Source organism: Zootoca vivipara, chromosome 16, assembly GCF_965207765.1.
Source record: "Zootoca vivipara chromosome 16, rZooViv2.hap1.1, whole genome shotgun sequence".
NCBI classification, from domain to species: Eukaryota; Metazoa; Chordata; class Lepidosauria; order Squamata; family Lacertidae; genus Zootoca; species Zootoca vivipara.
In genome coordinates, this window is record NC_142599.1 from 32067331 (window position 1) to 32082612 (window position 15282).

Here is a 15282-nt window from a genome sequence, read left to right on the forward strand (position 1 = left end):
TTGTTGTTGTTGTTGTTGTTGTTGTTGTTGTTGTTTAGTCGTGTCCGACTCTTTGTGACCCCATGGACCAGAGCACGCCAGGCACTCCTGTCTTCCATTGCCTCCCACAGTTTGGTCAAACTCATGTTAGTAGTTTCGAGAACACTGTCCAACCATTTTGTCCTCTGTTGTCCCCTTCTCCTTGTGTCCTCAATCTTTCCCAGCATCAGGGTCTTCTCCAGGGAGTCTTCTCTTCTCATGAGGCGGCCAAAGTCTTGGAGCCTCAGCTTCAGGATCTGTCCTTCCAGTGAGCACTCAGGGCTGATTTCCTTCATAATGGATAGGTTTGATCTTCTTGCAGTCCATGGGACTCTCAAGAGTCTCCTCCAGCACCATAATTCAAAAGCATCAATTCTTCGGCGATCAGCCTTCTTTATTGTCCAGCTCTCACCTCCATACATCACTACTGGGAAAAACCATAGCTTTAACTATACGGACCTTTGTGAACGGGTAGTTCTGAGTATTTTAAATTCTGATGTCCATCAATCACTTATAAAAGCGCCCCAGGCCCCGCCCACCAGGCGGTGCGTGTAAGTAGGAATCGTTACAGAATGCTCAACGTTCCACTCGCCCCGCCTCCCCTTCCCTTGCAGCCGAGTCGTCCGAACTCTTACGTCATTGTCCCTATTAGCCAATCCTGGGCGGAGGGGAGGAGCCCTTAGCTCAGCTGCGGGGGACGAGAAGGAGAAAAAAAAAGAGGGGAGTGGATGCAACGTGCAGCCGTCAGAGTAAAGGGGCCGGACGTCGCCCGAAGACTAGGGGTGGGTGGTACACGTGTGTTTTGCGCTGGTGCGTTCGTGTGAACGCAGCCAGAGAGTGGAGTAGAGGACATATTGGTGTAGGAGGAGTCAATCGCTGTAAAACGAGGTGGGTCGGTCTGGAGTGTGTGTTTATTAGAGAGAAGAGCGAAATTATATCGATGGCAACTAAAGGAGGCCTCGATCTAGGTTTAAGGGGTGCGTTGTAGAACCGGTTGTGGGGTAACAGGAGGGCGAATTGAGTAAATTGTTCCAAGGGTAAGATATCGTGGGGGGGGGGTGCACGTTACAGACAGGAAGAGAAAAGTCATCAGATGACGGGTTGGGAGGCATACAGGTGAAACTCGGAAAATTTGAATATTGTTGAAAAGTGCATTTATTTCAGTAATGCAACTTAAAAGGTGAAACCAATGTATGAGATAGATGCATGACATGCAAAGCAAGATATGTCGAGCCTTTGTAATTACTTTGTAATTATTTGTCGTTAGGCGGGTCAATTATAAATGGAATGTAATTAATGAAATGTAATAGAGATGTTTATTTTTGCATTATTGTAACTATTTGTTTTATTACTGTGGAATTTCCAAAAGAATGCATTTGTAAAAAATAAAAGAAAAATTAAAAATAATAAGTTGCATTACTGAAATAAATGCACTTTTTGACGATATTCTAATTTTCCGAGTTCCACCTGTATTTGCTGGGGAGGTTCTGGGGCAGTTGGGAAGAGTTTCTGTGATGCATTTTACTCACCAATTACTGCATTTATATCCTCCAAGGAGCTGAAGTATGGTGTTCATGTTAAACTCGCAACAACCCTGCGAATTTTGTGGCAGAGTGGGGATTTGAACCCTGGACTCCCGGGTCATAGTCCAATACTTTAACCACTATGCCACTCAAGGCTTTCATTGTGATCACAAATAATCCCTGGTCTTTACAGGGGGCACTGGAGTGGGTGAGGTTGGCTAGGTGCAAATAATGCAGTAAAGTGAATGGGGGGAGGGAAGAGAGCAATCTCCAAATTAGGCAGGTGTGGTTGGTGGGGTGACCAGACAGGAGAATTGTGTGATCACTTGAACTCACCTTATATAGACTGCATGCAAACCATCCATTTAAAGCACACGCACATACACACACACACACACGCCAAAGAAATCGTGGGAACTGTAGTTTGATAATGTTGTTGAGAATTGTAGTTCTGTGAGAAGGCATACTAAATTTCCCAGGATTTTTTGGCTGAGTAAATGTGCTTTAAATATATTGTGTAGTCACAACCCCATTAAATGTTGGCTACTTTGCTGAGCGCCTCAGGTTGTGCAACAATTGGTTAGCAAGCCGCATTCATGAAGGCTTCCAGGCTGCGTTGTGTGGGCTGAAAAATGTATTATCATCTGTGTTAGTAATGGCAACCATGAAACCGGAAGTGGCTGCAGAGACTCATTTGGGAATGGGAAACTTTCAATTACAAGTAAATATATGAGCTGGGGAGGTATTTTGTGGGGACAACAATTTCAAGTGCAAGTAGATAAATAGCGGGAAGGTAAATGGCGTTTCCGAGGGCTGCTCTGGTTCTCCAGAAGCGGCTTTGTCATGCTGGCTACATGACCTGGAAGCTGTACGCCGGCTCCCTTGGCCAATAACGCGAGATGAGCGCCGCAACCCCAGAGTCGGTCACAACTGGACCTAATAGTCAGGGGTCCCTTTACCTTTACCTATTTATTATTTATTATATTTATATTAAATAAATCTAATTTATTTATTACACACACACGCCTCCCATCTTTTCTCTGAGGCGCTCAAAGTGTACACATTTCCCTCTCCAGTTTGACTGGGGTCACATCCATGCCTTGCCTTTAAAGAATCCTGGGAACTGTAGTTTATTAAGGATGCTGGGAATTGTAGCTCTGTGACGGGTAAACTACACTTCCTGGGATTCTCTTGGGGGAAGCCAAGTGCTTTAAATGTATGGGTGTTGGAGGTGCCATGGACTTGCTATCTTTTGGCCCAGCCAACCTCACAGGGTTGTTGTGAGAACTGAAGGAGGCTGTCATTATGGATGCCACTTGTGAGCTCCTTGGAGGAAGAGATGTAAACCGCTTTGAGGTTTTCATTGCAGCCAAGCAGTATATGAATGTTGTGGGATAATAAATGTAAAAATAATAATTTGGGGGGGGCATGGTGTTGTGGGTGACCCCCTGTACGTAATCGGATCCTTTGCCCCACTCTCTCTAGGATCCCAATGCAGAGGACCGTGGCTGTCCTTGGTGGGGGGGTGAGCGGCCTTGCAACCTGCTACTACCTCGCCAGAAGCCCCCAGGCACCCAAGGTGAGTGTGGGACTCTCTGTGAGGTACTGTTGCTTGCTGGAGGGTGAGGCCCGGAGGGAAACAGCACTGCATTTGCCGCTTAAGTTGGCTATTTTGTGTGTGCGGGGGACCAAGGCTACAGCTTTAGACAGGGGTAACGGATTGACACGGTTTTGAAATATTTTTTCCTGCCTGGCTGGAAAAGAGTTAATCTATCTCCAGCCTGACTGACATAACATTCTGGTGGGGGCGGGACTGTTCCCAGTTTAAAAGGAGGGAGCAGTGGGTTTTGTCAGTTGAGGAGAGGGAGTGGGTAGGTGTGAAGAAGAAAGTTGAGAGGCCAGGATAGTGGTGATGTAGATGAGGTTCAGGAAGGCTCGATGTTAAATGTTTGACAGAGATTATCTACAACCGAAACATAGCTTATAAACACATGAAATGTTAAAGAAACAACTATGTTCTAAGGTGAATAAAATTCTTCTCTTTTGTGCCGAGAAGTATTATTTTTCCAGCAAGGTATCGGGACTCACAGTAACTCATTAGAGGACAAAACTTACCTCAGGAAAAGAGGCGAAAGTTTGTGTCTTAGAGTAACACTGAGGAGGCTTAGAAAGATGACCTGGGGTGTCAACAAGTTGGGGTGTCATCAAGCCGAGTGAGACCCTTTACTGGTGGCAGGAGGTTATTCTATCAAACAGCCTCAAGTTTTGTTTTGTTTTTTATACCAGGCCACGTGAGCTGGAAGGAGAGTCTCTTTACTTATAAACCCACAAGAATAAAGGGGTTTATTTGGAGGCGGCGGGAGAAGAGGGTGGGTGGCTTCACCTCTGGATTCCTGTGTCGCATTTTAGTAATAGAGAGGGGGACATTCGTCGCAACAGGCATGGCTTCCCCCCAAAGGATTCTGGGAGCTGCCATTTGTTAAGAGTGCTGAGAGTTGTTAGGAGCTACAGTTCCCTAGCAAGAAGGGCTGAGCATTGAACTCAGAACTGCAGCTCTGTGAGGGGAATTGGGGATGTGCTAATAGTACCCTTAACAAACTCTCCTCCCCCTGGGTGCTGTTCTGGACTTTCTCTCAACACCTAATTTGGGGGATTCAAGGGGAGCAGAGCAGGGGGGGGAGCCCCATTGTACATTTCCGAGCACAATTCAAAGTGTTGGCGTGGACCTTTAAAGCCCTAAACAGCCTCAGCGCTGTATATCTGAAGGAGCGTCTCCACTCCCATCGTCCAGCCCGGACACTGAAGTCCATCTCCGAGGGACTTCCACCGGTTCCCTCACTGTGAGAAGGGAAGGGAAGCAGGCAGAGGGCCTTCTTGGTTGTGGCGCCCGCCCTGTGGAACGCCCTCCCGTCAGATGTCAAGGAAATAAAGAACTGTGTGACTTTTAGAAGACATCTGAAGGCAGCCCTGTGTCAGGAGGTTTTTAATAGTTAACGTTTTATTACGTTTTGGTATATGCTGGAAGCTGCCCAGGGTGGCCGGGGCAGCCCAGTCCGATGGGCAGGGTACAAATAATAAAATTGTTGTTGTTGTTGTTGTGGAAGCTCTTGTATGGGTTTTTATAGCAGAACCCATTTGTTGGATCTGGCCTATAGGAAACAAGGAAGATGGTTCCTGATTGCAAGGAATTGGAAAAACAAAAACTTACCCAGTACGACAGATTGGCAAGTTTTAATGAAGGAATACTCGCAGCTAGCAAAATTTACTGGAAGAATTAGAGGACAAATGAAACAAAAAATAAAAAAGGAATGGAGGATATTTATAGAGTACATAAAGAATGATGGTATATCTAAATTCTAATGGCAGACTAAGATTGAACCTAAATGGAATTTAAGGAGAGATTATAATAAATGGAAGATAAAAGTTGTGCGATACGATACAATAAGGTGAATATACATAGATTACAGAGAGAATAATTGGAAGTCAGTTAAAAGAAGATATAAATGAATGATTTTACTTTTTCTAATTTTTGTTTTTTGTTTGTTTGTTTTTTATTCTTTTTTGTGATTGCATTTTTGGTTATATGATTAGATCTTCAGAATGTATTGTTCTTTTTGTCTGTAAAAGTGTGTGCGTAAGTTGAGTGTTTATGTTTTTAAAGAGAGAAATTAATAAGGTTCATATTAAAAAACAAAAGGAAATAAGGAAGATGGTTCTGATAATAGTCAGCCCAGCATCCTGATAAACATGGGTCCCATTTGATGCTATTCGGTCACATTCTCATGCACACACTAGTGTTCAAAATTCCCCAAGCGCATTTTGCGACTGCGAACAGTCCACTTGCGACCAAATGGAGATGTCCTGTTGCCAACTTGGTGCCTGACATCTCCATCTTCTGGCTGGCACGTAGAAAAGTTTTCTGCTACCATACCACCTGCGCAGCAGCAAAATTGGTGAGAAAGTTGCTTTCCAGGGCAGAAGCAACAACAATAATGATAATAATAATGATAATAATGATTACATTGTAAAAATAATTGTGGTGACCGTAACCTAGATTTAAGGTGCCATTTGGCAATTAGCTTATATATCTGAGTTTTTTTAAAACACTGACACACACCCCACCCTTTCTCTGTCCAGGTAATCCTTTTAGAAAGCAGCAGCCGTCTCGGAGGATGGATCCATTCCACACGTACAGAAGACGGGGCAGTTTTTGAACATGGGCCCAGAGGGATCCGCCCTGCTGGGGCAGTGGGAAAGAACACCCTCCTTATGGTACGTATTTTGTAAATCAGGAGCCCTTTACAATCAAGCAGTATATCAGTTGTATGAAATAAAATAAATTGGTAAATTGAGGCCCTTGATAGCTCAGTCGGTAGAGCATGAGACTCTTAATTTCAGGGTCATCGGTTCCTGCATTGCAGGGGGTTGGAGTAGATGACCCTCGGGGTTCCCCTCCAACTCCACAATTCTATGATATATCCCTGGCAAGATCCTCCCAGCTATGCTAACCTGTCACTGAAAACGTGGCCACGACCCAGAGACAGATCATACTTAAATCCAGTGGACTACTACTGAAATCACCTGCTTGCCAATTCTCTCTTATTACTGGTTTTCCAAATTATTACAAATCAGTCCAAATTACTTTAATTTAATACAATTGCTTTTTTTAAAAAAAAAAAGGTTTCCCACTCCTGTTTCAAACATCTGTCCATTGCTTTCCCCCATGCAGCCAATTCATTCTTCTTTAATCTCCTCTTAATCCTTCTCTTGAATTCTCTTCCATTTTGAGAACTGGCAAGAGAAGAACCTGCTTGCCAATTCTCATAACAGAATTGGTTTGCCTCAAGCCATAAATCAGGTGCCAGAACCTTTTGGCTTTCCAGATGTTGCTGAACTACAGTTCCCATCAGCCCCCAGCAAGCATGGTGGAAATTGGGAGGCCACCGGGGTTTGGACCTGGGAGTGGATGCTCTGCTACTCAGCGATGACACTTCCCCAAAAGCATCTCCTGATCTGGACCACATTGGCTGCCCTGATGGATCCATGCATCATCGTCTACAAATGGTCATGGGTCGTTTTATCTTTAGAAAGTTCTGCGTCAACTTTCTAAGCCGAATGCTGTAGTGAAATCCCACAGATCTACTCTATTTATGTGTTGGAAATTTGTATCTCTGTTTTTTACGTCTGATTTATTTTTGTGGTGTCGGCTTATAGCCGAATAAAGATTTATCTATCTATCTATCAACTTTCTAAGCCCCACAGACTGCAAATCATTTCAGATCCACATTGCTCTGGGAGCGGAACAGACCCCCTAAGCAATCATGTTTGCTATAATATGCTATTTTGAAATCGAGCATCTGCACTGGGGTTAAGGGGGTTGTGATTCCTTTCTAGGTCTCTGAACTCGGCCTTGACGCAGATGTCCTTCCTGTCCCTGGGGACCACCCAGCAGCCAAGAACCGCTTCCTCTACGTCCGCGGAGCCCTCCATAAACTCCCTTCGAGTATCAGGTACTTTCCGGAAACCCTGGGGATGGCTCTCGGGAGCCCTGAGATCAACCCGTCCCTCCTATCTAAGCATGGAAGGTGATCATTTCTCTGCTGTGTTTTGTGGGTGGCGATTTCCAGTGGCGTCATGCGGACGGTTCCTCCTTTCACCCGTCCTCTGGTCTGGAGTGGCCTGAAAGAGCTCATGTCCCCCCGCGGCTCCGAAACAGACGAGACCATCCACGCCTTCGTGAGGCGTCGCTTTGGCCAGGAGGTACGTGCCCAGAGAGGAAATGTGGCAACGCTCATTTGGGGGAGTGAGCCAGGAAGGTTTTCTTATGGAGGGGCGTTTTGTTTTGGCTAGCACAGGGCAGGGGGGAAAGAAGAAGCGGACCAAGGGTGGGGCGGGGGCCGTCTATCTTATCAGCTCCACACAGGGCCCAAGAGAAGGGTGGGTCCCACTGCTCTCCCCTGCCCTGCCTATTTCTCTCACACAAAGCCTCCCAACAGGGTCAGGGTAAGCTGTTCTCAAAGATATCCTGTCCATAAAAGAACAGGGCTACTGTCTCCCACCACCCTTCAGGCAAAGGGCTACATTTGCTTCAGGAGAACCTTCTGGAGGCCACATGCCAGGGTTGAGCCAGGGCCAGAGGCAAAAGTGTGCAGAGCAGTAAATGTGAACTTTACCGTTGCGCAGAGAACTAGTTTGTACATAACACTCATTCCCCCCCTCTCTGTCCTGTATCGGGAAGTTTTTAATGTTTGCTGTTTCATTATGTTTTATATGTGTTGGAAGCCGCCCAAATGGGTGGGGTATTCTTATTATTCTTATTATTCTTATTATCATCAACCTCCATCCAGGCAAATAAGAGGCCTGATCCAAGTTGGAAGACACATTCCAGCCAGGCAAAAACACCCAAGGACCAGCGAGAGGGATGTGGCCTGTGGGAGATTCCAGAGGGCCAGATAGAAAGGTTTAGGGGGGCACATTTAGCCCCAGGGTCTGAGATACCCCACCCTTGATTTTAAAAAGCGCCGCACCCAACATCAGGGCGGGTGGCCGCTTTCTTGCTTTGAGTGCTGTGTCCTTGATCTCCACAGCTGGCCGACATCATCATTGACAGCCTTTGCCGGGGGGTGTTTGCCGGAGACTGCCGGACCCTCAGCGTGCGCTCCTGCTTCCCGGCGCTGTTCCAGGCCGAGCGGAGGCACCGTTCTGTCATCTTGGGCATGGCCCTTGGTGGAGGTGAGGTGCCAAGGGGAACCAGAGAAAAAGAAAGGAGCCTTTGGGGTTGCATGTTTTGCAGTTTCAGAAGGGAAGGAAACACAGAGAAGTTTCTGATATCAAACTTCCGTATCTTTTAGGGAAAGGCCCCCCTGTGGATTCTCCTCTGATCCGCAGAGCCCAGGACGAGCGATGGAGCCAGTGGTCGCTGCGTGGCGGCATGGAGACTCTCCCCGAAGCCTTGGAGGGTTTCGTGAAGCAGCGTGGGGTGGAGATTCACTGCGGTGCCCGTGTGAAGCATCTGGAGAGGGCGGCGTCTGGCTCCTGGAAGGTAAGAAAAGTGCCAGTGCGGAGTGAGAAAGGAGCATAGGGTAGCTTCCTCTCTAGAAATCTCCCCTCAGCCGCTCTGGAGGAATTTCGCCCCACTCCTCTTGCGATATTTCCGCAGAGTCCTGTTCAAGTCACGTGCGGCGCTGTGGTTAAAGTGTTGGGCTCAAAGACCTGGGAGATGTGGGTTCATATCCCTTTCTCAGCCATGAAGCTCACTGTGGGCCACTACCTTTCAGCTTAACCTGCCTCGCAAGGTTGTTGTGAGGAGGGCAAGATCCATGTGCTCCACTTTGAGAGACTTGGAAGAAAGGAGGGACTGAAGTGGGATGATGAACGATAATAAATCACAGTGATATGAATAAACCAGGCGCCATCTCCTTGCGGGAGCACCTGTAACCATGTGTAGGCCTTAGGCCAGGCATCCCCAAACTTCGGCCCTCCAGATGTTTTGGACTACAATTCCCATCTTCCCCGACCACTGGTCCTGTTAGCTAGGGATCATGGGAGTTGTAGGCCAAAACATCTGGAGGGCCACAGTTTGGGGATGCCTGAACTAAAGCATACTCAAGAGTCGACCTACTTTTTTATTATTGCATTTTATCTCGCCACTTCCACCAAGGAGCTCATGGAGGGTGGGGCATGCATGGCCCTCCCCTTCCATTTTAACCTCACAACAACCCTGTGAGGTAGGTCAGGCTGAGAGACAATGGTTGGCCAGAGATCACCCAGTGATCTTCGTGACCGAGTGGGGATTTGAACCCCAGTCTCCCAGGTCCTAGTCCAACGTGTTGGGTACTGCAGTAACCAGCGCTGGGCTAGGTGCCAAGGCTAAACTTGGGGACATCACCCACAGTTTTCTGAGTGGTCATTTGTAGTGGTGGTAGGAGGGTTGGACTTTCTGGCTGACCATACAGTAGATCGCTGCCCTTGTGTTAGAGACCCTTCTGCGGCTGGCGCAATGTTGACTGAGGCTGGCTCTACGCTTCTCCCTTAGATAGCGCTTGAAGATGGCATTGTGGAGGCAGATCACATCGTCAGCGCTTTGCCTGCCCAAGGTAGGAGAATCCTCTGTCCTGGAACAGGGACCCATTTTTGCCTAAGGACCATATTGCATCCTAGGCAACCTTAAATAGACTCAATCTGCCTCTTCTCTCTCTCCAGCGCTTGCTGAGTCGCTCCCCGGCTGGGCCGAACCGCTTGCCCGAGAGCTACTGGCCATCCGGGCTGTTTCTGTGGGGGTGGTGAACCTACAGTATAGAGATGTGCATCTCCCCGTCACGGTAAGAGGCTTTTTCAATGCCCCATGCTCAAAACGTGAAGCTTGCCGGTTCCCATTGCGAGAAGCTTTAAGGGGTAATGCAGGCAGGAATAATGTCTCTCATTTCTCTGGGGGGGGGGGTTCCCTGTTGTGTCGTACAGGAGAAAACCCGTACATGCCCATAGTAAAATCTATTGCTTTGGGAACTGGGAAGCTTTACCAGGTGAATTTCTACGTGTCACAGAGCGCAACAGCTTTGAAACCAAAGAAAAGGGGGAAATGTGGCAAAAATCTTCACATGCAGTTGGAGAAGGGGGTGGGGAGACCTTGCCAGCTAGAAATTCAGCAGGTAAAGTTGCCAGGGCGCTGTCACAGGAAAGATTTCTATATGTCCACAGAGAAATGAAGTGATGTGAGGGGCTTAAGTTTAGAATTAAGCCTTACATTTTGAGAACTCCTGAGTGTACGTTTGTAATGTTAACTTCAACTACAGCCAGTGGTCCTTGCATGTCCTTGCAAAAGGCTGTGATCAGCCCTCCCCCTATTTTCTCAAGGGGGTTTGCCCACCCATGTGCCCGCCTGCCCCTTGATCTGGTGAGATTGGCCAGGAACCCCAAGCAGGGCCTTCTTCAGAGTGGCCCTAACCATTAGGAATACGTTTAAATACTCTGTGTGTTTGTTTGAATGGGTTTCATTTGTGTTTTTGTTTTGTTTTTGAACAGTTCTTCTTCCCAGAACCTTTAGGGCAGAGTTGAAGTAGAAATCAAGAAACCTGCACTTTGTGTGATTGTGTGTATTTTCTGCCAATCTCTTTCTCCCAGGGATTTGGGCACTTGGTACCCTCCTTTGAGGACAGCTCATTGCTGGGCATCGTCTACGATTCTGTCGCCTTCCCCGGGCAGGATGGATCCAGCGGTCCTTGCGTGCGCCTGACAGTAAGAGCCGGTGGGATGCGAGGGGCTAACCTCCCACCCACACTGTAGGATCATGTTCTAAATACGGCTTAATGCAGGCTTCGTCATCCTGGTGCCCTTAGAGGCTACTCCATTAGGGCAGATGGGGCACTGCCCCACTAACCTCTGCTGGCTCTGAGCCAGCCCCTATTTCCTGGCTGTCTTACAAACAGTCCAGGGGGTGGCACTGCTTGGCAGCTTCCTCCTCCTTAGGCTCTGTGTTGCCCCTGTAATCGTGCTCATCGGGGGGGGGGGGAGCTCTAGGATGCTGGACGTGGGAACTGTCCTGCAGAAATTGACCCACCCTGGCCACTAAACCACCATCCAGCCTTCCCTCAGCCCAGCCAACACAGCCCTTTTGGACACTCCAGCTTCCATCAGCCTCAGGTACGCTGGGAGTTGCAGTTCAAAATGGGTGCTGTACCAATGAGCCACGGGTCCCAGAAGTCAGTGCAGCTTTCAGGATGGGAAACAAGCTTTTTAACGTTCCACTCCTTTTGCCCAGGTGATGCTGGGCGGTGCGTGGTTTACATCGGGGCTCGGAGATCCGGACACCGTGCCCCACGCTGTGCTGCTGAGCCGTGCCAAGGCAGCTGTTAAAGAACACCTGGGGGTCTCAGCCGAGCCCTTTCGCAGCATCGTCAAGGTGCAGAAGGTACAGACTCTGGAGCTGAGAGACAGAGAGATGGGGGGGGGAGTGTGTCAGTCTTAATTCCACAAATTAATTCTTCTATGTTCCAGCTGGATGCACAGCTCCCATTAAGTTCAAGAATCACAGAATCGGAAAGGGACCCTGAGGACATCTAGTCCAACCCCTTGCAATGCAGGAATATGCAGCTGTCATAATAATTATATTTATTTATTTATTTATTTATTTATTTATTTATTTATTTATTTATTTATACCCTGCCCATCTGGCTGGGTTTCCCCAGCCACTCTGGGCGGCTTCCAACAAATTATTAAAATACAATGGTCTGTTAAAGATTAAAAGCTTCCCTAAACGGGGCTGCCTTCAGATGTCTTCTAAAAGTCTGGCAGATGTTTTTCTCTTTGACATCTGGTGGGAGGGCGTTCCACAGGGCGGGTGCCACTACCGAGAAGGCCCTCTGCCTGGTTCCCTGTAGCTTTGCTTCTCGCACCGAGGGAACCGCCAGAAGGCCCTTGGCGCTGGACCTCAGTGTCCGGGCAGAACGATGGGGGTGGAGACGCTCCTTCAGGCATGATCCCATGCGGGGATCAAACCTGCAACCTTGACATTTTTCAGCACCATGCTCTAACCAGCTGAGAAAAGTGAACTGATTTATTACGATGACGTTGATTTCCTTTATTTCACAAAATGTATGCCCTGCTTGCAAAGAAGAAACCCTCAAAATGGTTGACAAACAGAATGAAAATGAAATTATCAGTGTGTGTGTTTTTTTAAAAAGTTAAAAACAACTATTTTTTTTAAATCATGAAAACCAACAACAAGGTTACATTCACTTTTCTGGTGGTGAATGGGCTGGGGAGCCTTAGACAAAGCTGCTGTTCTTTTTTGCTTCTGCAATTTGGGGAGGGTAGTGTTCCACCTCCCTTGCAGGGTCGTTGTGAGGATTGCCAAGATGGTGTGCACTACAGCATGATGTAAATGGAGAGCTTTAAAAAGGCAGAATTTGGGCAGAGGTTAAGACCCAGGGTGCTTTGATCCATCGTCCATGTTGCTTTCATAATGACACGGTTGCTGTGCTGGTTATTCCCATGGTTCAGATGGAGAATTGGTGGCTTGAGGAGGCTGTGAGGATTTGAACTCAGCTCTTTGCTGTCCAAGCCTCAATTTCTGTGTCTTGTGTGTGGAAGAAGCAGAGGAGAGGGCACTGCATTGGGTGGCAGAGAGACAAAGAGTCGGGGAGGGGTATTGAAGGGGAGAAGATAAAGGGGTACAGGATCTCTTTTTTATATATAACTCCAATTTGTTTGAAAACATTTTGAGTTGCTTAAGACCAGCTGCAAACCCCTTTGCCTCTTCCTATCTCTGTAGGCCTGCATTCCTCAGTATACACTCGGCCACTGGAAACACATAGGTAGGCCTTTCTTTTTTAACTATCAGAACAATTTAATTCAGCTATTTTCATGTTATGCAGCCTTCCAATATGTGTGTGTGTGAGTGTGAGAGAGAAAGCAGGAAAGAGAGTTAGGCGTCAGCTACATTGGTCAAAAAATAATGTTTTGAATTCGTTATTAAAAAATGCAACACCAGATGGCGCCAGAGAGCAAAAGAAATTCTAAGCGATTTTTGCATAGTGGTTTTTTCTTTCTTTCGTTAGAACGATTTAATTACTGTCTTATTTATGGCGTTTCCCCCCCTGTGTGTAGTTCCACAGAGAGAGAGAGAGAGCAGATACACAAACAGCCCAGCGCAGCAACACCTTTCATTTCTATGTATATAGGAGCACAGGTCTTCAGCCAGGGGGTCAGGACCCCCAGGTGGGTCGCAGCACAGCTCTTTCTGCTTGCCATGTTGAACTCCAGCTACAGCTGACCAAACCAAAGGAGCAGGGCATGCGGTGTCTGGGCCAGGATGCATCCTTCTGATGACACACACATTTTTGCCATTTCCACAGGTGATGCAAATTGAAAGGCTAGAGCCTTTTTCCATAAGAAGGATACTTCTGGCAAGCTGTATAGGCTCCCTGTAGTGAGGGAGCTCTCTGTGGAGCTGTGACGCTGTTCGCTTTCTGATCTCTGTGTGTGGCTCTCTCGACTTCTCCCAGAATAGTTGAATGATGGCGGAATAGTTGAATGCAGGAGGGTGGTAACTCAGCGGAAGGGATGGCATGCACCTGGCTGCAAGAAATGAGCTGGCAGAGGCTCCCACCTGGAACCCTGGACAACCGCTGCCAGTCAGTGCAGGCAGTACTGAGCTAGATGGACCAATGGCCTGACTTGGTATAAGAAGGCAGCGACATATGTTCCTTGCTAACCCTTTGCCCCTTCCTTTAGAGAGTGCAGCGGCTTACCTGGAGCAGCAGAAGCTGCCTCTCAGCCTGGTCGGGGCTTCCTACGAGGGTGTCTCAGTCAACGACTGCATCTCCAGCGCCCACACTGCCGCAGCCAAGCTTCTCGGCCATGTCTCCTGAGAAAGGCAGAGGGGACTTCGTCTTTCCTCGGCTTGTGGGACTCCTGCCCCAAAGTGCTGCTCTCCGCTGGCAGCCTTGGTTCTTACCCTGCTAACTGCCTGGAAGTGGGGTTGACGAATCTCTTGGCACAAGATCCAGGTCTCTTGCGTTGAAACACAGAAGGGGGCGATTGTGTTGGTTCAGCGTGGAATGGACTTGCTCCTCTGTGCTTATATCTATCTGGTCTGCAAGCACCACACACTCTGTGCTGAGCACCATCTAGAGAAGGCCTCACTGAGGACTAGGAGCATGCGCTGCTGCGATTGGAAAAGCAGGTGTCTAGCCCCTGGCCTTCCTCCTTCCTGTGCAATTTGAGGTTTCCCCTGGTGCTTGGAAGTGTTCCCTGCTTTGTCTGAAGATTATGGGGAAGGTGTCTGAGATGCTCTGTAGGCTGGCTTGGTCCTGCTGTTGGATGGTGGGGTTTGTGTCCCCTGCCTGCTTCCTTCCCACCACCCTTCAGTTCTTCATATAACTATTTCATAGATGTCTGCTAATAATAAAAAATATATCTATCAGCCCTACTGCTGGGGGTGGCTGGGCTTATTTCTCGCTCCCATTATTTGGGTACATAAAAGTGCAAAGCTTGAGGACTCAGGCCTGATTCAGGCAGTTGTGAAATCTACGTAGGTCTCCTCCTGTGCAGGAGATAAATATCAGGCATTCATTAGAATTCACTGTGCATTAAGACTGCCACTTACATGGGAGTTACGTTCTTGGGATCATGCCTGAAGCCTAAATCTCTGTGGTGGCCATACTTGGCCCTCTAGCTGTTTTTGGACAACAACTTCCATCATCCCTAGCTAACAGGACCAGTGGTCAAGGATTATGGGAATTGTAGTCCCAAAACAGCTGGAGGGCCAATTGCCAAAGTCACTTTTCCTTGAATCCTGCCCTCTCTTTAATTTTTTTAAAAATTGTTGCCATATGCATAAAGCTGAATGTGCACTAGTTAAATGTGTGTTAAGTTGTGGGTTTAACTTGCAATGCAATGGTATACATGTGCCTGCTCAGAAGTAGGTGTCCGTTTGCAACAGGGCTTCTAGGTACGGGACTGCGACATAAATTATTCTAGCAAATAAGATCAGCATCGGCTGCTGTTGCTGCTTTGTTTGCGAATGACACGTAGCTAGTTATCTCCCCCTGGATTGTGCTTCCTTTGCAATGAAATAAATGGACGAACTACTAACATAATGAATATGGAATTCAATATGTAAACTAAGACCACATGCAAACTTCCACTTAAAAGCGATATGGTGCGACTTTGAACAGTTGCGGCTTCCTTCAAAGAATGCTGGGAGATGTAGTTTGCGATCATAATAGGACACTAGTACTGG

The 15282-nt window shown here is 47.6% G+C and overlaps 1 protein-coding gene across 4 annotated transcripts; it reads left to right on the forward strand.

Moving 5' to 3' along the window:
• Positions 1-685: 685 nt before the first annotated feature.
• Positions 686-14500, forward strand: PPOX (protoporphyrinogen oxidase). 4 transcript variants are annotated; one of them, XM_088660053.1, is made up of 13 exons: positions 686-800; positions 3027-3120; positions 5679-5813; positions 6936-7051; positions 7169-7301; positions 8129-8273; positions 8393-8583; positions 9577-9637; positions 9744-9862; positions 10662-10775; positions 11299-11448; positions 12811-12853; positions 13773-14500. In XM_088660053.1, exons 2-13 carry the CDS (start codon positions 3034-3036, stop codon positions 13907-13909), a joined length of 1431 nt encoding a protein of 476 aa, XP_088516179.1. In that variant the 5' UTR covers positions 686-800; positions 3027-3033; the 3' UTR covers positions 13910-14500. The 4 variants fall into 4 exon arrangements, with proteins under 4 accessions (XP_088516179.1, XP_034954088.1, XP_088516180.1 ...); XM_035098197.3 differs by having other exon boundaries at positions 699-906; XM_035098198.3 differs by lacking the exon at positions 686-800 and adding an exon at positions 897-995.
• Positions 14501-15282: the final 782 nt, after the last annotated feature.